This window comes from Tenrec ecaudatus, chromosome 6, assembly GCF_050624435.1.
Source record: "Tenrec ecaudatus isolate mTenEca1 chromosome 6, mTenEca1.hap1, whole genome shotgun sequence".
NCBI lineage: Eukaryota > Metazoa > Chordata > Mammalia > Afrosoricida > Tenrecidae > Tenrec > Tenrec ecaudatus.
This window is the reverse complement of record NC_134535.1, coordinates 7,943,221-7,965,527: the sequence shown is the minus strand read 5'-3', so window position 1 is coordinate 7,965,527 and position 22,307 is coordinate 7,943,221. Positions and strand designations below refer to the sequence as shown.

Genomic DNA, 22,307 nt, shown 5'->3' with positions numbered 1-22,307 from the left:
CGGAGAGGGGCAGGGTCGGCAATGTGAAGCCACATACAGGAAGCCCAGCTCACTCCTGTCTCTGCTGGGCATCCTGGCTGCTCCCATTTCTGGGCAGTGGTGTCACCAAGGGAGAGTGGCCCACATCAAGTGACACCACAATCACCGTCTATAAAGAAAGTATATGCAGTGATTTGGCAGAAATTATTTTTCATAAAACTATCTATGTAACCAATAACAACCAGCTTTTTGGGTAAGCCCAGCTTACACGTATCCACAGAGCTACAAGGCTAAAGCTCTCTGCTAATTCCCTCTAGACTGTCTGACGCCTCCCCGAGCTGTCAGGACGGCCCAGTCACGACGCTCCCAAGCTCTGTCCTCTCCCGAGCTCCAAGAGCCTGCTGGTGCTCAAGTGGCTGTCGGAGGGGCAGCAGCTGCTGACCTTGTCAGATGTTCTGGTGTGTTAGCTAAATGCTGTGCTAATTAGTATTTGTCAACTAATCAAGATCACATTTTTGAGAACGCTGTTTTAATTCAAGGAACAAAAGGCTCTGCCTAGTTCTCCATAAAGTAAGGAATCACTGGATTCAGTGCAGGAAGATTGACACGGCGATTTTGCTAGTACTCCTATGATTTAGAAGTTCTACGTTTAAGCAATTTACAACCACATCCCATATTGTTCTGTGATTAAGCCTGGGAATAAATGTTACTTGGGCTTCTGTATGGCCTGGTATTGGGGGGAGCAGTCCCATGGGGGGGGGACACGGGTGTCGATGTCATGAATTACTGCTTTGGGGTGACACCAACCTAGTGACCCCATTGCCTTGGAGGCTCTGTGACTGGGGTCTTGGGGAGGACAGGGGTGAGGGAGTGTCGGGGGTAAAGGGTTGGATTTTGGGGTGGGCATGGCTTCAGGGCCCAGAGCTGCTCACAGGAAGCCAGCAATGCATTATCTGTGAGGACGTCCTCATGTGTCCAAAGGGGGTGGGGGGCTGGACCCTGACCTTGAGCCCCGCTCTCTTTCGTTCACTGAAGGTGAGTGATCGGGTCTATCTTGTGGGCTGGGGGGCGCAGGGGGAAGACATGACATTGGCCCTGCCACCTTCAGCAGCCAAGTCCCCCATCTTCTCTGCCTTTGGGGACAGAGCTCCAGTGTGTTGGGGCCTGGTCATCCTGCTGGTCCTGGCCTCTGCTGCCCTCCCACGCCCCGGGAGCCCCAGGGCTGGCTCCTTCACCTCACTTGGCTCCTTGGTGTATTCAAGCCTCCCTCTGCTGTGGGGAGCATGGGGAGCAGGCCCTGTGCATGGAGGCTCTGCACACACATAGGTGCTCCAGAGCTGCACCCCAAGCACACACACACACACCTGGCTGGGCCGGCAAGACCTGCCCACCTGTCAGAGGCCCGGCCTCTCACCCCATTCTGGGCCGCCCTCCCAACCGCATTTCCTTTGCCTTAAGCCTCCATGGCATGTCCACCGTGCCGTGCCAGCCCTGCTCCAGGCCCTTCACATACCCACGCTCACAGAAGGCCCACAACCTCACACCGAAGACACATTCTCACACTTCACAGATAGGGAAACTGAGGCATGGGCGGTCGGGAAGGCACCCAGCGGCTGCCCCTTCAGAAGTGATGTGTCTCCCAGGTAGTGCTGCGGAGACCCATGTGGACTTCCCACACCACTCTTGCCTGACACAGCCGTGCATTTCTGCCCAGGACCTGCACGCTCAAAGGTAATCAGCAGAGGATGGATTTGTATCCGCTCTGGTCTCTGACCCCCTGGCAACCCCCTCGTGCCCCTTCCTCGGGTGTTCGCAGAATTCACTGTCCAAACAGGACGCAAGCGCACAACAGGCCACATGGTAGCTGCTCCAGGCAAAGCGGGCTGCAGGGCGGCCCGACTTCTCCCCTGCTTCTCCCGGACAGAGCTGAGAGCCCAGGGCTGGTGGAGCGGGAGCTGCAGCTCTCTCCTCTCACCTGGGACCTTGGCCCACTTGCTGGCCCCTGTCCTGGCTTCTGGGGAGGCCACCTTACAGCTAGCCCTGGTCCACGATAAAAGGGCACAAGGAAACTTCAGAGGCAGGCCAGATGCAAGGCTCTTGAAGCTCATGAGCAGAGTTCAAATCCCACATTGACCCTTACCCCTGAGGCGGCCTGGAGGCTCAGCTTCCCAACTGCACAGAGGAGGGCAGAGCCAGCCCTGAGCACTGCTGGGGGGCAGGAGCTGGGAGTGTGGGGCGGAGCACAGGGTCACTGAAGACAGCACTCCATCTGGGTGTTTATTACATACAGGCCTGGGCCCAGTTGCACCCAGAGAGGGGGCTGAGCTGGGGGAACAGAATAAATAAAGGCCACCGAGGTGAGCTGGAGGACAGGGGGGCCACCCTGGGCAAGGCGGGCGCACAGGAGGCACCGGCCACCACCTGGGCTACTCCCGGCCCCCCACTCCCAGGTGGGGTTGGCGGCGGTGGCCCCAAGGACTCCAAGGGCTGCTCCTGGACTTTCCACCATACTGCCCCTCTTTTTTCTGCCCACGCTCCTTCCTGGGGTCGCCTTGGCCCCAGGACCTCCAGCAGGCTGGGAGCTGGGAAGGCAGGCTGGGGGGTCCTGTCCAGGTGCCCGGCAGGGCAGGGGGCTCGCTGTGCTAGGACAGAGCGGCAGGGAGGCGGCGCCCTGAGCCAGCACGCCTTTATGCGCCACGCTGCGGTTGGTGGTTGGTCCGGCGGGGCCCGCCCACTCCCCCTACCCCCCAGAACCGCACCCCGCAGGGTTCAGGAGCCACTCCAGCTGCCATCCTTGTTCTGGGGCCCGCCAGCCCCTCGCACATCCCGGGGCGGCTCCCCGGTGGCCGTGTCCTCGTCTTCGCCGTCCTCCTCGTCCTCACCATCGGTGAGGTCCTGCTGGCCGAGGCCGTAGGCCAGCGTGGTGTGTGCCAAGTCCACCTCGATGGGGAAGACGTCGGCACCGCGCAGCACGGCGTAGCAGTCGTTGTAGTACTTGGACATGGTGGACACGAATCGCTGCAGCTGGAACACGATGTCCTGGACTGGGGCAGGAGGGCGGGCACAGATGCTCAAGCCCCGCCCACATGAGACTGCCTGGGTCCCGCCCAGATGCCCCGTCCCACCCTCGTGCCCCGTCCTTGCCCTGTCTTGCCTGCCCCCGCTGGCCCTGACTCACCGTGCTTCTGGTCCAGCAGCTCCATCTTCTCCAGCACGTCCTTGCGCATCTGTGAGAAGCGGCTGCGGGCCTCCTGGCGGCAGCGCAGGATCAGGCGGTACTCGTAGTTACCTGTGCTCACTCGGTACAGGGGCTCCCCGAGGGCCTGGGTGGGGTGGGGCACATTAGCCACCCCAGAGGCGCAGGGGCCGGGGCAGGAGAGGGCAGCCCCTCTCAAAGGCGCCCCTGGGCAGGTGGGAAGCAGTCAGCTGTCGCCACGGAGGGGAGACGATGTGGCTCTCCGCAGCTAGGCTGCCGCAGCCGGAGACCCAGAAGCAGCAACAACCAGAGGAATGAGGGGAGTCAGCGTTCCCCTGGAAAGATCGCCCCCTCCAAAGTCTGAAGGAGAGGTCCTGAGGCCAGCAGAGTCAGGAGTGGGAGTGAGGCCCCGCCTCCCCAGGGCCAGGGGCCAACCAAGCAGGCCTCCCCTGGCTGGCCTGATGCCGCACCCAGGGTCTGGTGGGTATTCTGGGGGCCCGCACAGGCAGGCTGCAGCCACTCACCACGCAGCTGTACTCCTCATCGTCCATCTCCTTGACCTTCAGGCAGTACGACTGTGGATAGTGAGGTCACAGTGGCCTCAGTCGGCTGGAGGTCCACCCTGAGCCCCACATTGCCTACCAGCCACTCTCGGGCACTAAGCACAACAGGAGGGGGGTGGAGCACCCACTCAGCCTAGGGGTGGGTATTTGCCAAACTCAAGTCTCCATAGGCCGTCTGAGCAGAGACGTTCCATGGTCAGGGGTACTGGGAAGCCTGCTCAAGGGCCCAGCACGCCGGCAGCAGAGGGGTCTGCTGGCTCGGGTCGTATCTTTGCTCAACTTCTCGGGCCACAGAATTTTACGTGAACACCAGCCCTTCAACAGCAGGCACCGCTCCGCCACTCACCGCGCCCATGGCCACTTGGCAAGGAGATCCAGAGAGAGGGCACTGCCCAGTCCAAGTGCCCAGGCCCTGGGGGCTCCTGGGAGCATGGCACAAGGCCTCCCTGAAGCCTGATGCCCTGACCACCTCCTAGCTCCAAACAGCTGGTTGAGGCAGCGGCCCTGTCCATGTGGGCAGATGACCGCCCAGGGTGAGCCAGCCCCCGTCCTTTCGCAGAGGCACGCCAGCACTCACCAGGTACTCAAACTTCACGTCCAGGTATTTCTTGATGGTGAGGCGGGTGTCTGGGATGGCTTTGTTGAGGTACGTGTTCAGGTCTGTCAGCATCTGGAACGGAGGGGAGGTGGACACTGAGGCCCATATAGGTAGGGCCAGGGGGACAAAGAGTGACAGCAGCAATGTGTCACCTCTTCTAAGGGATGCAGACTGTCAGAGCAGGGGCTGATGTGCAGACAGCCCCATCTATCCGAGGAGCCTGAGGCCAGGCCCAAGGAGGCAGGTGGCAGAGCCTGGTCAGCCGTGGTCTGGGTGACACAGGCCTCCCCTGCAGGACACGCAGGCCGCCCTCGCCCACAGGGCCCGAGCATGCTCAGGCCACCCACCGGCTTGATGGTCTTCAGCAGCCGGATGCCGAACTTCTCAATGCTGCGGTGCGCGTCAGCGAACTTGACGAATGCCTCGCTGGCCGCTGGCTGGGGCTCCCGCACCCCAATCACGGAGAACACGTCCCCAAAGGCTGTGCAACAGGTCCGCCTTGAAGGCCCACGCCGATTGGACCCAAGGAGGCGCCAGGGGCTCGTGGGGGAAGGGTGTGTGTGTGGGGCGGGGGGACCGGGAGCCTGGGAGAAGGTCAAGGCCCACCGAGGCCGCTGGTGGTGACCCCGAAGGAGCTTGGTCCACACTTGAGGGAACTGGAGTGACACTTCTGAGGGACTTTAGTCTACACCCCATGAAGCAAGGTCTACACTGGTGGGAGCTGGACCCATACCTCGCCCTAAGGAAGCTGGATCTACACTTCTGAGGGGGTTCTGTCTACACCCCTGCCTACACCGAGGGAAATTCAATCTACACCCCAAGGAGCAGGGTCCATACCCTGGAGGAAGTGCGTCTAGACGCCTGAGGGAGCTGGCTGCCACTCTCCAGAGTGAGCAGACCATGGAGAAAGCTAGGTCAAGGGTGGGCGGGCCACCCTGTCTGAGGACGGAGCACCATGAACCAGAATGCCTGGGTTGTCATGTGTCGGAGCTGTGGGAGGAAGGCGGCCCCACCCTGCCCACCCTGCCTAGCTGAAGGACTTGTGGGGAGTCAGGTCATGATGCAGACGAGCCTCGCACATGAGCAGCGGCCGTGCACATGCACGAGTGGACAAGCACCCAGGCCCCAAGATGACCACCACCTGTGCCCGTTCTTGTCACCATGTCTCTGCATCTAGGACGGTGCCCTGCCCGTGGACAGGGACAGGTTGGGGAGAGGGGGTGCAGATGATGATAGCATGGAGCCAGCTCAGTCCCTGTCTGGCCCTTAAAGGTACTGTCCACTCGACACTGCTTGCGACCTGCAGAGGCCCGATCCACATCGCATGGTCAGGCTGGTGCGAGCTCGAGGGTGTCAGCTGAGCCCACAGCAGGCCCCACCCCCCCATCCCACCCCCACTCTGGAGCTGGGTGTAAACAGCTGGCAGGGAGGAGCCAGCGATCAGGGGAGGGGACACGGTGCATGGCAGGGTCCCAAGCAGGTGCCTGGGCTCGCCCAGCAGGACTAGGGGAGATGGGAACAGGGATGGGGACACCCTTACCCCGGTGTGTCTGTGACAGCTCATAGAAGGCACGGAGGAGGTTCTTGGTGTGCTCGGTCATTCCTGTGGAGAGAGCCCACCCAGGAGAGTGGCACCCACTCCAGCCCCACCCCTCACCTGACCTCACTGGCCTGGGTTCTCTGAGCCCCAGGACCCCCAAAGTGCCTAAGACTGAGGCTCAGCTGCTGCGCAGGCCCCTACCAGATGGTGCCAGGACTCCAAAGGTGGCAGGAGATGACCAAGGTTGCTCAGGGTTTACGGGTGCTGCTATATTTACATGAGGGGTGCCCCCAAACTGGAATTTTTCGCCAAAGCTATATATGCTATGTATTTAAACTTTTGTAAGAAACAAACTTTTCACCCTCAGAGTGCTTTCCATTACACTTGATACACTTGTCAAATATGTGATTCCATTCTTGGAAACATTTTCAAAATCATTTAGATGGCTAACAGGATCTCCCTCGTTTTTTTCTTCACCAAAAATCTTCTACGTTATCAAACCACTGTCCTTTCATGTCCTCTTCATTCGCAGAAACAAAAAAAAGTTGTACAGAGAGGTCAGGTGAGTAAGGTGTGTGGGGCAAGAGAGGCATGTTAGGTTTTTTTTGCCGAAAACTGTCGCACTGAGATGGTTGCATGAGCAGGTGCATGGTCGTGGTGTCAAATCCAGAGCCCCGTCTGCCACAAATCAGGCTTTTTTGTAACACACCTTCACGCAATCTTTTCAGAATCTCGTGATTAACAGTCTGACCTGGTGGAAAGAACTCCAAATGCACTATGAGTTGACATGATCGTCAGTTCGGGAAGTTGGACATCCAGATTGTCATCAATCGACATTTCATTTCTTTGAAGCAAGAAAACCACTTGCCCGCTTGAGTGTTTCCCTTAGCGCTGTCCTTGTGAAGTAGTGTTCAACATCACAACGGTTTCTGCCTCGTTTTTCCCGAGCAGGAAATAAAATTTCACAGCCACACGCTGTTCTCTTAAATAGGTCAACACACAAAAAAACGAGGTTCGAGCAAAGCTGCTTTTATGAAAAAAGTCACTGTGACCGGAGAGAACCTTCCCAGGTGATGCCACTGGGTGCACTAACTCAGAGTGAGTTGCTCGATGCTTGCCTAGTGGGGGAAATGCGCACCACTATGAAAGCTCTGCTCAGCCCAGTGCAATTCCAGTTTTGGGGGGGGTACCCCTTCCTATGTACTGCTACTAAATTCTCATGCATACAGACTACTTCTGTGATCAGACGACTGAAAAGCTTTCGAATGGCCACGGTCCTACAACTCGGTCGGTCGGCTGGCATATTCCTGTCACCATCTTTAGAGCAGGGTCCCCAGGGCTGCCGGCCATAGGCTCTGTCCACCCACCTTTGTACAGCTCGGCCGTCCGCTCTAACTCCTCCAGTCTCTTGACCAGCCCATCTGTGGGGACCCAGAGAGAAGCGGTCGGTCAAGAGGTGCCCAAGGGGGCCTGAGCCAGTTATGGACAAAAAGGAGGCATCTTAGGAGACATGAGCCCCAGGGAGGGAGTGTGGTACCTCCGGGCCAGCAGTTTCTGAGGTATTTTGTAAACCCAAATGAGAGAATTCTGGGGGGACCAGCAGGGTTGCCCTCAGGGCCCCTTGTGAGAAGCCCCCACCCCAACCACAAAATCCAAACCCACTGCCATGCAGGCGGCTCTGACTCATGGTGACCCAAGGACAGACTTCAGAGACTGCAACGCTTTACAGGAGCAAACAGCCTGGGGAGAAGTTTGTGGTTTTGAAGCGCTCACCTATCGGTAGCAGCCAGTGCTTAATGCATAGAGCTACCAGGGTGCTTGAAGAGGCAGGTGAGTGACAGTTCAGCTACTTCCAAAGACCCTGAATGACAAGACTCAAGACCAAAACGTACATGTGTGTATGTGTGTGTGTGTGTGTGTGTGTTGGGGGAGGAGGGATCCTCCAGGCCAGCTGAGGTGGAGGTGATCATAAAGTAGAAGTTAGGATTCATGGCAAATCACGCCTGCCATCACCAGCGAGGGGGGAGCCCAGCATGGGGAGGGCGAGTCAGATGTGCATAACTGGTGTTTACTGAGCACCTACTGTGAACCAGTATGAGGGAAAGGCCTGGGGAATGTGGGGGCACTGGTGAGGGGGGCAGCTATGGAGACAAGCTGGGGTCACCCGAGCTGCCTCTGTACTCTGTGAGTGGCCTTTGGGCCAGGACCAGGCCTCGTTCACAAACACCGCGGGACAAGTAGCCAACCTGCCGCAGCCACCAGCCCCCTGCGCGGACCTTGCTGCGGGGCTGGGCGTGAGCACCAGGGAAGCACGGGCCCCTGGGGGTCCTCGGAGGCTTGGCCAACAAGACTGGCCTCGGGGCCCGGCCCGCCTGCAGGACGGGAGCCACGTCAGCAGCACCCAGCGATTGTTTTCAGCTGGGTCACGGGACACCATGCCAGCTTCCATTTTAGAAACGCTATTTAAGGCGGGGGAAATTGCAAGTTTGGGGAAAAACACCACGGCCGGCGCTAATTCCGTCTGCCCGCGCGGTAACGACAGTAACGGGGTTTATAGGCCCGCGGCTGGAAATAGCGCTGCCGATGGCAGGCGCGCCGCCTCCACCTCCGCAACCAGCACGGCGCGAGCCGCCGCTGCACGGCGGTATTTTTATCGCGCCCCCGCAGCCCGCACTGCTATTTATGCGCGCAGCTGGGGAGGGGCGGCGAGGGCCGGCGCGCTGGCCCCCGGGGCGCGCGGGTGCTCCTGTGCGCGTGCGCGCCGCGTCCCCGCTCCCCGCCCCCACCGCCGGAGCTGCCATCGACGAGGGCAGCGGCGCCCCTCCTGGAGGAACAGGGTGAGGCCCAGGAGCACGGAGGGGCTGGGTGAGGGTGGGGCGTCCCTTGCTTCTCCGCAGCGCGGCCCTGGCTGTGTGGACTCTGGGGGACACACAAGGGGGGGGGCACACTGTGGCTTGGGGACAGCCAGGCTGCTGGCTCGGGCGGGGCGCTCACCGTTGCACAGGATGGCCCGGCTCAGCCCCAGCGCATCCGCTGTGCCCGAGCTCATGTTCTCCACCAGCCGGTGCTTCACCTTCTTCAGCACTGAGCGGCCGGGAGGGAGAAAGGCATAAATAAGTAAGGGCCCGCTTCCCCAGAGCTCCCAGGCTGGGAAGGGCAGACAAGGTCCCCAGGTGCAGGGGGAAGGCAGGCCCACCCCTACTGGGGCCATCAAAGGGGCAGGCACACCAGGACAAGGGGCGCAGGCCCCACGGAGTTCCTGGACACTGCACAGGAGGAAGTGGACCGCACTGGGAACAGGGCTGAAAGTCTTTCAGTGGGCTGGGTCCGGCCAAGGTGGAAGCTGGCCCTGCACCCGCCCCCCCAGCCCCGGTGTTGTCCCAGAAGGGGGGGCACTTGGGTGGCCTTACCAATGTCCAGGGACATGCCCTGCTTTGGGTCTGCCTGAAGCTTGTTGTAGTGGATGGTCACTTCTCCCTGGAAGAGCAGGGCAGGCGGAGCTGTGACCAAGCCCCCTGGCACACCCAGCAATGCCTCAGGCTTGGAATCTGCCCAGGGACCCCAAAGGCAGCCCTCTGTTCCCACTCTCTATATGGGTGCCAAGGACTTGGCTGGGACTAGGGTGGCCATGGCCCAGTGGTCACAGAGCCCAGTCTCGGGGTCTCTGACACCTTGTGCTCCAGCCAGACCAGGTGCTCCCGACCCCTTGCCCACAGACACGCAGGGACCTGTGTCCAGTGCCACCTGTCCTGACCAACCTACTGCAGCCCTGAGGCCTCCCTTCCACCCTGCTGACCTGCTGCCTCCTCTGTCCTGAGATGCTGAGTTGGGTGTGAGACTCAGAATGCTCCCCACATCCACCCCACCCCCGCAGAGCAGCTGAGGGTAAGGCAAGAGTGGACCCCTGGGCTCTAACCCACAGCCATTGTCCACTGTGTGTCCATAAACCTAAGCCCTGCCCTAAGGACAAACCCAGGCTGCGAAGGGGCCGACTAACATCCAGGCAGTTTGAGGAGGGACAGTGGGAGACAGGCCTTGGGGGATGTGGGTGGGAAGGGGTCCAGGGAGCACAGAAGAGGAAGCAGGTCTGCAGGAAGGGGACCGGAAGAGCCCCGTTCTGTACTGGGCTGTGCCACTGTCCCAGTCTGCCATGATGAGCTACAGGCCGGGCCAAGTGACATCGGGGACAGAAGGGGACTCATCACGTCCTTCTGTACCATGACAACCTGGAACCCCAGCCAGTCCCTCCCCTGCCCTCCAGGGGCCATCAACATATTGGGGGGGCTGAAGGAAGTGAGCCTGGCTCAGGAGGAGGGGGCGCAGCAAAGCAAGTTGGCCGAGGAGTGGTTAGCCGAGAGGCGGCCCTCACCTTCACCTCCTGAATCATCTTGGCCACCTCCACCTTCGTCTTCCCTTTGATGGACCGGCCATTGACACCGGTGATCTCATCCCCAGCTGCCACAGTGCCGTCCAGGGCAGCCGGGGTGTTGTCAAACACCTGGGGGGGGAAGGGGTCATCAGGAAGAAGCAGAGGAGGGAAAGGCAAACAGAGGGCAGCGAGGGGTCAGACGAGTCATTCCCTCCCCTTAGGCTCCTGGCTAAGCTGAAGTAGGGCAGAGGTCAAAAGCCCATGAAGAGACGTCCCTTGGGGGAGAGACAGGGGACAGAGCCTCAAAGCAAATGGGAACCCTTCCTTTGCTCACGTCAAAACACACGCCTTGCACACCCATGGGACCGCTGGGTGCGTCGGTTCTTTCTTTGCTTTGCCCCAGCCCTGCGGCTGCAGCCAGCCTCCCTGGGGACCCATTCCCTCAACCTTCCTGATGAGGGGCGCCCTCAGCAGGTCGGCCTGTCTGACCAGGGCCAGCGATGGAAGTCCTGCTCGTGACCAGGGAGTCTGTGCAGAGCCGGACACAGGCTCAAAGACACCACCCATGGGTGGGGTCACACTGCGGGCAGCGGTTTCCCTCGACCTCATCTCTGGTTTTCACCATCCCCACGAAGTCACCAGGAGAGACCATAAAATAAAGAGCTCTTCCTTTTAGGGTCCAAAGTCACGCACGAGAACCCCGTAACGGCTTAAAAGAAAACCGAGACAAGTCGGAAGAGCAGCACAAACAAGAGGTGTCCACGTGGCTCTGGAAGACGGGGCAGTGGGCAGTCACAGAGGTCTCCACAGAACTGGGGCCTCTGAGAAAGAGCCCATCTTCACTGGAAACTTCCAGAAGGCCGGGAAGTGGAGCTCTGGAAAGAGCCATGGGTGCAAAAGCAAGGTGCAGAAAGCAGAGGGGCGAACAACCCCAAGCACTCCCTACCCGCAGGGTCCAGCAGCCCGCTCGGCATTCTCAGGGGTGGGGGACCTTATTCTCTAGAGAGGCTCCCAATTTCAAGACAAACGGGGTCACTACAGAATAGAACTACGGAATGATAAAAGGGTCAACCGGTCACGAAACATGCAAACTCTAAATATATATGTATGGAACAGCCTCGCTGGCTGACAGGAAGCAGGACCTGAAGCGCTTGCGGATGAAGCTCAAGGACCGCAGCCTTTTATGTGGATGACAAGTCAACGTGAGGGAGACCAAATGCTCTCAACTGGACCCCGAGATCACATCATGAACATGGAGGAAGGACTGACGTCCTCAAGGATTTCGGCTTTCTCGTCTCCAGTCAACACACAAGAACGATGGTGAGGCCGGCATAGGACCGGGCAGTGTTTGGTTCTGTTCTGTGGGTCAGAACCGACTCCAACCACACAGCTCAAAATGGCATCAGCAGAGGGCCACTAGGCAGAAGGGAGTGGAGGTCAGAGGTCGTTTGCACCTCAAAGAGTGAGTGGCCAAGCCCAGCAGCCTTGGGAATGCTGGCAGCCAGGATCACTGCCTTGTCTACAGGAGACTCGGGCCCCAGCTTCAGGCCCAGCCTTCCAGGAGAGGCCCGGCGACCCCGACACTGGGACAATCTCCAACATAGCTGGTCTGCTGCCTGACTGCCCCCCCTTCCCCCCCCCCCCCGACACCCACCAGTGAACATGCAGAGAACTTCCAAAGCTGGGCTAGGGTCTTAACAAGAGAGGCGGGTTACCAGGCTTCCCATACTCAGCCGACAACAGTAACAGGAGCACAGGGAGCAAATCCTCCCAATCGCCATTCTCAAAGTGACCAGAGAAACACGCCGAGGTTAATGTCAGTTCCAAACCCACAGGGATCACACCTCCGGTGAATCCCCTCCGATCACAGCCCAGAGCCGTGACTGGCCTTGCTCTCCGATAGAAAGCCCTGGGAAGTCAGTTATGGCTGATGTATTAGGTCAAAATGTAACATCTTATTATCGGATCTCTCTTGGGGCCCTGTTCTAAAGCTGTTTCCGCTTTCCAAAAAAAGTGAGAGGGAAATCCGCATGGATTTGGGTGAATCCCATGTGACCATGGACTGGGGAGGTAACATGCAGAATGCATGTGTGTGGATTCTTGCAGATGCAAATGGGCTAAAATTTAGCACCCTTATGGTCCATTTAAGTTTGTTCTAGTTTTTAAAAATATTTTCTGTTTTCTTTACAGTTGAGGTTTTTATCTGTTTTATTTTGTTCTTGTTAATGGGTTTATTTTGCTTTGTTTTCCCCTGTATATGAAGGCAAGACAGCTAAGTCTATAAGACAGTAAGTGGATGAATGGTTCCTCGGGGGTAGGGCAGGGGAGGCTGAGGGGAAATGAGGAGCTAATGATGTGTACCACAATGAGGAAAATGTTCTCAAACTGTGGTGGCCATGATAAAACTCTTCTTGAGGTGCCTGAACTAGAGTTGTATGTGAATCACATGCCAATAAAACCGTTAAGAGAAAGAGAATAGGATACTGTCAAGAGGATCAAGTAGGAGAGAAGGGCTCTCAGATATGCAAACTGTCAGCACAAAGCCCTGAAGCAGCTACGGAAACCAGTGAAGGAACAGGCCAGGAGAAGCCTAACCAACAACCAGCAGGCATTTCCAAGAGGGAGAGAAGGGGAGTGGAGGGGAGACGGGGAGGGCAAGGGACCCTCAAGGACACAACACACGAACCGTTCGCAGGAGAAAAGCCCGGGGTCTCTCACTAAATGTCCCCTCTGGGGGCAGCACAGGAAACAAATGGAGATCCACGCAGAGGGTCGTCAACGTGACCCCCCGGGAGTGCCAGCGAGCAAAAGCCGTCTGAGTCTAGAGCGCATCACGAAGCATCTCAAATCAAAATGGCAACAGACTTCTCCACACGAAAGATCGATCATGCACACCAGCCTTTGCTCTAGGGATGTCAGCCTCGGCCGGCAACAGGGGGGTCTGGCCACTGCCCTCAGCTACCCAGTTGGGCGGGGAGGAGGGTGTCACCTCCAGGTCCTCAGAACAGCCTGCCTGATAAGAGAGTCTGTTTACCTGGAAGGAGACCCGGTGGCACAGTGGTTAAGTGCTCGGTGGCTTATAGAAAGGTCAGCAGCTTAAACCTATCAGGTGCCGCACAGGAAAAAGGTAAAACCATCTGCGTCTGTGCAGGTAGCAGCCTTGGAAACCCCAGGGGGCCGCTCTGCCCTGTGGGGTGGGTGTGAGTCAGGATGCACTTGATAGTAACGTGTTTGTTTTCTCTGGGCTTTGTTTACCTGGGGCCGTGGCCACCAGATGGTGTATCGGTATGATTTATGACCTGGGTCATGTGCCATCTGCTCTGTCTCTGGAGGGACTGGAGGCTAAATAGCAGCCCCACGGGATCAGTCCCACCTTCAAAGGTGGCCAGAGATCAAAGGGAGCAGCCCTCCCCCAAGACCTGGAAGCGAAAGATCCGGTCTGGAGTTAGCCAATCAGGGCGGCCCAGGACAACTCTGGACATTGACGGCTGAGTGGCTAGCTTCTGGCCACAGGTTCGTTGGTGCTGAAAGGTCTGAATGCTGCCCAGAACTCCACGGGGCGGTCAACCAGAAGTTCCACCTTGGGGCTCCTCGGGGACTCTGTTCCACATGTCTCTTCTCTTGGTTGAATTTAATCTCTACTTTTTCTCCTGTAATCAACTGACACCCTGAGTGCAAATGCTTCTGGGGAGTTTGTAGATGATCCCATCAATGGCGGTCCCAACTCGGAGGGAGGAGAGTCATGGAGACTGTGTTCTGTGTAGCGCCCCACCGTGAAGTGAAAATTACTGTCCCACTTGATTTTGAATCTAGAATTTGGCCAGCGAGAGTGTTAATCAGAAGAAACAGGCATGAGAGCAACAGTGAACAGACAGGATAGCGCACTTTCAGGGATGTAGGAGCTCAAACACTTCTCCCCCCACCTGCCCTTTCTCAGGGCTACAGGAGGGTGTGCTCCACCCAGAAGAGGAGGTAAACCAAGATGTGTGTGTGGGGGGAGGCATCCCCAAGGGTAAGGGGATCCAACAGAGGAGGGAGGGAAGGAATTCCCGGGAATGAAGAAGGCTCACAGAGGAAAACCACAGGGGAAACATCTGGACCGGAAATGCTTGTGGAAAGGCGTCTGAGCACAAACTCAGCTCCACGCTGGCTCATGGCGCCCCTGGGGCTTCTGGGACGGTGACTGTGCACAGAGTAGAAAGCCCAGCCTCTCTCCTGGGGCTGCCGGTGGGTTCCAACTGCGGAACCACCGCCCACCCAGCCCCGCCTGGGCTCCTTTGAAAATGCAAGGATAATGAAAAACAAACAAACAAACAAAAATTTAATGGAGAAAAAAGTTGAATTAAGAAAACAAAACAGCGTGATCACAAGTGATCATATGATCACTCAGCTGGGCGGAGAAGAGTCAGGAGGAGAACATCCTGCTAGAGCAATGGTTCTCCACCTCTCTCATGCCACACCCCTTTCGCACAGCCCCTCATGTGGTGGGGACCCCCAACCAGAACATTATTTTTGTTGCTACTTCATCACTGTCATTTGCTACCGTGATGAATCGGCAGACCCCTGTGAAAGGGTCATTCGACCCCCAGGTTGAGAACCACTGCTCTCTAGGCTTCCAAGGAGTCAATCTTTAAGGGAGAAGATCGATCGCCTTGTCTCTCTCCCAGGGTCAAGGGCTCGTGTGTTTGAACCACTGACCTTACGGTTTGTAGCCCCAAGCTTATCCCAGAGTGCCACCAGGGATTTCCTGAACAAAGCAACTGTGGTCAGTACAGACTTGCCCAAACAAGGCAGCGCTATATGAGGGCAGACGGGATTGGGAGGACACCGGGCTATAGAAGAGCTGTTCTCCCCTCTGGGACCAGACAAGCCAGGAAGAGAAGCCTCTGATGCAGAGGCGCAAAGGCAACAGGAGAAGCGTCCTTATGACCCACGGAAGGCAAGGCTGGCAAGAACAGCGAGATGGGGGTCGCGGTCGGGCTGCGGGGCTGGGGTGGGGAGCATGTGGCAGGAAGCAGAGAACGCCTCTCTTGGGCCTTCCGGCATTCTTGACTTGTGAAAACCACTCACTGAGCCCTTCAACCCAAACAGAAGCCCTGCTGACGAATCAGCTCTGCTCCTTGGGAAGCCATGCTCACACCAAGGTGGGGAGGAGGAGGTGGGACAGGCCGAGGGGGCTCAGAGCAAATGAACCAGGCCTTGGTGGGGTGGGGGTGGGGGTTGTTCCTGTTCACACCCCGTGGGTCCCAGGCAGTCACACCATCCATGAAGTCAGGAGCCAAGCGGAGATAGGAGGAGATGCGGGGTCTCTGTCTGGAAGCGACTCACACAGAGACCCCAGTCTTCCCATCTGCCACCAGTGCCCACCTGCTTGAGGGGGCTGGCCCAGGGCAACATGCAGGGCATGTAGGCAGACCCCACCACCTAACGCTGGAAGTGGCAGGCTTCCTTCCAAAGCCATGGGACCAGCCAGGTGGTCGAGGCTGCCTCGCAGCTGGCCGGTGCCCACACCTGAGTTGCCACTGACGAGGTGGTCACGAGCCCACAGCACGCTGCTCTTTAATCAGTGGCAGCACCTTTGGGTAAGGTGACCAGACGTCCCGCTTTTGGCGGGGCAGTCTCGATTTTAAACAATTTGTCCCGCGTCCTGCGGCATTTTAAAAATGCCCCGATTTTGGGAAAGAATGCACAAGCTAGGGTATAGGTTTTCAGCTGCCATGTGGCTATTTCGCCAGGATGTGAGTTTTATCAATGGTGTCCCGCTTTACCAATGTTAAAACCTGGTCACCTTACCTTTGGGAAAACGGGCCACCACGGAATGACAGTGGTTACTGTCCAGAGAGTGTGAGCTACACGCCAGGCCCAGGCGCGCTCACTGCCCTCCAGCTCCACAACGGCCCAGAGGTACACAGATGCCCTCAGGTGACAGCGCCATCAGCCGGGCAGGACGCTGAGGGCCAGAGCGGTTCCGTCTCTTGCTCGTCAGCAGGGCAGCTCACATCTGAACTCAGGCCCACCTGATTTCTAATCTGTGTGCTACGCCTCCCTCGGGCTAGTGCCCCAGGCCAAGGTCCCACCGGGTCATTGAAGGCACTTTTGTCGCGTGCCTGCTGCATGCCACATCGTGTTAGGCTCACAGGGGCACTGCCCTCTTAGAGCGAAGCGTCTGGTGTAGCAGCTTAGATGTAGAACCCGAGCACACAGATGCCTGAGGGCAGGCCATGGACGTGCTGAAGCAAAAGCACAGATGAAACCGCACGGAGAAACACAGGGAACAGGCCTCTGGGAGGGCAGGTGTCACTCACTCAAGACTGGCACCTCAGGCCTAGGAGCCAGCTCTGCAGAATGCAGGGGTGACACAGGCTTCACTGTGGCCCCGGAAGGAGGAATCCAACCCTTCCAGGACCTTATCCCCCTCCTCCAGAGCCCAGTACCTGAACGATGTAGAGGCAGGGGCAGTACTGGGCGCCACCCCCAATACTGATCCCGATGAGGTTCTGCGCATCCTTCTGCAGGGTCACCTTCCCAGGCACGGTGGGGATACCACTAGGAAGAGAAGCACCAGGTGAATATACATCCTGGGGGTCACGGGAGGGTGGGGCGCCTTCCCCCGCCTCATGACCTCGGCTCCTCCCTTGTCCACAAAGGCAGCATTTTCTTCTCTTGGCGTCATGGAGATGTGAGATCAAATCCTAGCTCTGCCACTTAGCAGCGATGGGACGTGGACAAGCCACCCTCTCTAAGTCTGTGTCCTCGTCCACCTTATAGTCAGAGTGACTGTGAAGAGGGGCCCAGCTTGTACTTAACATCAACCGACACACAGCAGGTGCTCCAGAAAAATAGCCCCCCCACCTCTCCACCCCCACCCCCATTCCTTCATTCTAGGAACCCTGGCAGTGCTGTCTGTCCGGGGAAGCGATGGACTGCTGATCGAGCTGCTCCCTGGAAGAGAGATGAGGCTGTCTGCCCCCATCCACATTTACAGTCATGAAAATAGTCATTAAATCAACACGATGGCAGGAGGAGGGGGAGGGTGGGTGTCTTCCTTCTATCGCTGAGATTTTACTCAGCCTCTGTCCCTGTCACCTTCCTGGGCTCATATGGGATATGGTGGTCACCTCCTCCGGGAAGTCCTCCCCGATTCACCCACTATCCACGTCCCTTCTGCTCAATGATCATGATCAGTTCACCTATATGCATAACAGCAAAGCACTTCATTCATTCACATGCTCATTCTAAACGCATTTGCTGGGAAAGCGCTGGGGGCACAGAAAGGCCTTCCTGGAGCAGAGAGGAGTCTCATGGAGAGAAGCAGTTTTTTTAAAACTCTACTCCATGGAAGGTCTCCCCTGGGAGGGAAGGGATGGCTGTGACAGTCTACTTCATCCTTGAAACCAGCTCGAATGTCACCTCCACTATGAAGCCTTCCCTGAACACCCAGGCAGAAGCATTGCCTCGTCCCCTCTGCCGTCCATTCCGGTCCTTCCGGCACTGATGGGTCGCTGTCACCCAAGTGTGTACACAGCTCCCCAGAGAGGAAAGCACAGGCCTGGCACCCCGGCCCCGACGGGCAATGGTTTGCAGAACTAAGTCCTCTCATCCGAGGGACCTGGGGCTCCTGCATCCCCTGGGGCTTGAGGGCACGACATACTCACAGTTTATCCTCCTCGATGTCATAGTCCAAGTCTGCAAACATGGTCCCGGGAGTTGGGGAGACCTGGCTCACTGCCCAGCTCGGCAAGGGAATAGGGAACTGAGTCAGAAAGAGAAGGGCTTAGGGAACCCAAGCGACCGCACGTCCACCCGGCCTCCCTCCTTCGCGAAGGATGGAGGGTCCCGGCTGGAGGTGGCGGTGATTCTTACTAGGTACAAGGAGGAGCTCCAGGCCAGGGTGACAGGCTCAAACCCCAAAGCCCGCCCCACGGGTCTGCAGGGCCTGGGTTGCTGCTCGGTCGCTCCCCGGAAGCGTCGATCCCACAGCCGAGACCGGGCCAGGCTGGCACCTGAACCCACCTGCCGTTCCACCTGTCGGCGGCCGCGACTGTCGCGTCACTTCCGGGAGAAAGCGGAAGTCCCGCCTTCTTCCCTGCTGGCGCGGGGGGCGGGATCCAGCGCTATCCCTGCAGGCGGCCCTTCCCTGTCTGGCTCCCCGGGCTCCCAGCAGCTGGAAGGAGATCAAGGATGGGCGGCAGCTCGCGGTTGGTTTCCAGAAGCGGAAGCAGAGGAAAGGTGTGGACGGGCTGGCTGCGCCCAGTCCCGCCCCTTGTCCTGTCGCCACCGCCATGCTGGTAAGGGCAAGGTGCTTCCCAGCGTCCTTAGCGGAACGCGGCGGGGGGGGCGGGAGGGACCACGCTGGCCGGCCGGTTGCCATGGCAACGCAAGCATGCCCAAAGCCAGGCCTCCCACGAAGTGCCACGGACGACCAGCCCCAGACCTTCCCGCGCACACTTTGCACACCTGTGCCTGAGGATGCTTTCACCGGCATGACCGAGCCAAGCAGGTGCTTGGAGAAGGCAGGTTCGCTACACACACACACACATCACCGCCACCCCCACCCCCACCCCCAAAGATCCAGAGCTTGAGCCTGAGACTGCTGCCACCCAGCCGTGTGTCCCTAAGCACCGACACGACACGCAGGACTGACAGTCTGGAAAACGATGCCGGGGGTTGGGGACGACGGGCTCAGCACACAAGCTTCCAGCCTCTCACTTCTCCTTCCGTGTCTGAGTCACCCACCCCCACCACTTGGCGTAGATGCTGTTCCCCTCTCTCGATCTAGGCTATGGGGATGGATTTATCAGGCCCCCACTTCGTCCTTTAGTGCTGAGGACAGCCTGGTACCCAGCAAGGGTCAAGCCCTCATGTGCCCAAGGAAGCACTTTCCCATCTCTCCCTACCAACCTCTGCTGCCACGGCTGTCCAGGAAAGCAGATTCTCCGGAGCACTTCGCTGAAGCTGCCCGGCCAGACTGGCCCTGCCTTCTTCTCTAGCAGCCCTCATAGTGGTGGTGGGTGGTAGTGGTGGTGGTGGTGGTGGTGGTGGTGGTGGTGGTGGTGGTGGTGGGTGGTGGGTGGTGGGTGGTGGGTGGTGGGTGGTGGGTGGTGGGTGGTAGTGGGTCATCCACACATTCCAGGCCTCCTTAGGGAGCCAACCTGGGTCTCAACAGATGTGCCTTGGAAAGGGAGAACAAGTGTCAGTTTTCCCTGGGGGAGGGTCTGGTGGGGGGTGCTAGGGGAAGAGGCAGCCTCCCCTCTCAGCACAGGCAGTCAGTGGAAGGGCTGCAGTGGGGAGCCTGGACTGAAATCACTGAGTCTAGAGTCAGAACAACATCTTCCAGCCCAGCTGCTTTATCGGAACCTGTGCCTGTTCTGCCCCAGCACAGCTGAGTCTGGGAACTGTCATTTTGAGCGGGGGGTGGGGGCTCTTGGGCAAGTCATCCTTCCCCTCTGAGCCTCCAGTGTTTGTAGAATGAGAATTATGATCCAAACCAAGATGTCTTTATAAAGATGAAGACAGAGTAGAAAAGGGAGGGTGGGGGGCATGTATTTGACCTTGATCTTTGTGTCTGAGGGTCATTACTGTCATTCCTTATGATTTTGCCCAAATGCTTCAGAAGCCAACGGCACAGTTAAGAGGCCTCTGAACCACCTGGGAAGTGTCTTGAATGCAGATTCCTGCGCTCTAGTTCAGAGAACCCTGGAGGCTGTGTCTTCACGCAGCTCTAAGGGCTAGCTCACTGCCCACTGCAGAAGGAGGGCGGCTGTTTCAGGGCCAGTCAGTACAGCGTCTGTGCTGGCTCCAGGGGGGCCTGTTTGAACAAGGATCCCTGCCTCAGGAGGGAACCCCAGAGTATTGTGCAGGCCCAAAGCTGAGGTCCTGCCCAGACCAAAGGGCCAGGAAGGCTTCCTGGAAGAAGTGATGTCTTGACTGGTGGTACCTGGGCCTGGAAGAGGAGCAGCAAACACAGGCAGAGGACACAGCGGGTACAAAGGTTTCCCATGGAAGGGGCAAGAGGGGTGTGGGGGAGGGGGACGACAACAACAAGGCACCGACCCCCTCTTTCCAGAGCTGACATAGTTGAAGATAACCTGTGACTGTGGGAGCATGGGGTGAACCACCACCTCGGCCTGGGTGACTGGTGATGAGATGGCGGGGCTCTCCGAGAGGGTGTTCCAGAGTACCTTCCGCAGGATGGGGAGGATGCTAACGGGTCTCAAAAAGGGGCGAGCATTCCAGAAGGCTGTGGCCAGGTCTCAAACCATTTTCCTACAAGTTTGGTTTTCCCCCTCCCCTGCTGCTGGTTGAGAGTCCGGCCGAGGCAGGCAGGTGACCTCACTGGAAGCCCAGCCGGGCTACAGAAAACTGTACCCCTTCAGGCAAATCCTAGGCCCTCTCTGGTCCTGGGTCCTCAGAGTTCAGCTCTGGTCCAGCCCGTCCTGCAAATAATTTCGCAGCCCAGAATTCCTGGGGAGATGCTGCCATCCAGTGGCCAAGCAGGGAAGCATCTTCTAGGACCCCTGAATGACAAGCAGAGCCCCTCCCTATCCTTGGGGTTACTGCCAGTGCCCTCCCAGCTTGGGGCTCAACTGGGGAGATCATGGGTCGCTGTGGGCGGCGGGCAGTGGGGGTGACCGGCCACGTGCATGCCCTTGCTTGCCTTTCAGCTGCTGCCATCACCAGCGCAAGGGCCTGAAATGCTTGCTGTTGGCTGGCACCGGAGGCCCAGCAAAGGGCGAGAAACAAGCAGTGGGATGATGGAATTCCGTTCATCATCATCATCAGCAGCAGCAGCAGCATGGAGGCTTAGCGCCAAGAGAGAGTAACTCGACTCCACAGAAAAATCTGAATATTAAAAATGGGTGGGGGTAGGTTGAGGCACTCAGGGCAAGATTTCAAATCCTCTCGGACATTCCAGGATCCACGGAGGATGGGTGAACCCCTGACACGATTGCCTTGGCATCCTATTTAAACCATAAAGCAAATATATATATATATATATATATATCCCTGAAGTCTTAAAACCAAGCCACAGTTTAGCTTTCCTAGTCAAGAGAGTCCGCCTTGCACATGGAACCATCTTTATGCCTATTAACGTGGAATCAGGAGCCCCGGTGGTGTAGTGGTTATGCGTTGGGCTGTGATGCCCATTGTCGGCAGTTCAAAACCACCAGCAAATCCAAGGGAGAAAGACTGGACTTTCTACTCCTGTGAACAGTTAACCGTCTGGGAAACCCACAGCGGGTGCTGAGTCAGCCTGGACATGATGGTTTCACTATCATTGATGGTGCAGTAGTTACCTGTCCATCAGCTGTCAGAAACCTTCTGCTCTTGTAAAGAGTGACAGTCTCAAAAAACCCCTGGGAGGTTCTACCCTGCCCTATAGGGTCGTTATGAGTCAGCATCAGTTCCACAGCAGTGTGTTTGTTGGGTTGGTTGGTTGGTTGGTTGAGTGGGTGGGTGGGTGGTTTGTTGGTTGGTTGGTTGGTTGATTGGTTGGTTGGTTAGTTGGTTGGCTGGCTGGTTGACTGGCTGGCTGGCTGGTTGACTGGTTGGCTGGCTGCTTGGTTGGTTGGTTGGCTGACTGGTTGGTTGGTTGGCTGACTGGTTGGTTGGCTGGTTGGCTGGTTGGTTGGTTGGTTGGTTGGCTGGTTGGTTGGCTGGCTGGCTGGTTGGTTGGTTGGTTGGTTTTACTCTCTACAGGATGTGTTACTCCACGAGGACCCAGCAGAGAACAAGCTCTCACTCGTGGAGCTCAGGTAAGTGGGTGGAGCCAGGCAATAAACCAAGAAATGGGCTCATTGGATCGGGTGATGTGTTCCGACTAAGTAAAGGGGTGATGGGAGTGGGGGTGCCTTTAGGTGTGACAGTTAAGAGAGGGTCTATTGGAGGAGGTGACCAGAGACCCCCCCAGAGGATACCAGCTTACAAAGACCCAGGCAGGGTGTTCCTTTGGCGGGGGCGGGGCTGACCAGGTCCTATTTCAAGGAGCACTTGGAGTGCACCATGGAGGGGGCGGGGCGGGGAGAAGAAGTCCTGAGTTACCATTTCTCGCTCCAGAAACA

General features: G+C 57.8%; 1 protein-coding gene across 3 annotated transcripts; it reads right to left on the bottom strand.

The window, feature by feature from the left end:
* Positions 1-595: 595 nt before the first annotated feature.
* Positions 596-18,505, bottom strand: PICK1 (protein interacting with PRKCA 1). Of its 3 annotated transcripts, none has more exons than XM_075553553.1 (13): positions 18,109-18,505; positions 17,901-17,978; positions 16,680-16,791; positions 10,246-10,374; positions 9,287-9,353; positions 8,871-8,960; positions 7,244-7,297; positions 5,877-5,939; positions 4,684-4,817; positions 4,316-4,408; positions 3,700-3,750; positions 3,158-3,302; positions 596-3,023 (listed from the first exon to the last, which is right to left on the bottom strand). In XM_075553553.1, the coding sequence occupies exons 2-13, from the start codon at positions 17,939-17,941 to the stop codon at positions 2,749-2,751; spliced, it is 1,254 nt and encodes a 417-aa protein (XP_075409668.1). In that variant the 5' UTR covers positions 17,942-17,978; positions 18,109-18,505; the 3' UTR covers positions 596-2,748. The 3 variants fall into 3 exon arrangements, with proteins under 3 accessions (XP_075409668.1, XP_075409669.1, XP_075409667.1); XM_075553554.1 differs by having other exon boundaries at positions 17,901-17,998; positions 18,259-18,505; XM_075553552.1 differs by having other exon boundaries at positions 597-3,023; positions 17,901-17,998.
* Between the last annotated feature and the right edge of the window lie 3,802 nt (positions 18,506-22,307).

Excerpts from the sequence above, each read along its gene's own strand:
- PICK1 (XM_075553553.1), bottom strand. The coding sequence starts at position 17,941 with ATGTTTGCAGACTTGGACTATGACATCGAGGAGGATAAACT. Across the intron at positions 4,409-4,683 it reads TGCTGAAGACCATCAAGCCG|ATGCTGACAGACCTGAACAC; the intron begins GTGGGTGGCCTG and ends CCTCCGTTCCAG. Across the intron at positions 3,303-3,699 it reads ATGAGGAGTACAGCTGCGTG|GCCCTCGGGGAGCCCCTGTA; the intron begins GTGAGTGGCTGC and ends CACCCCACCCAG.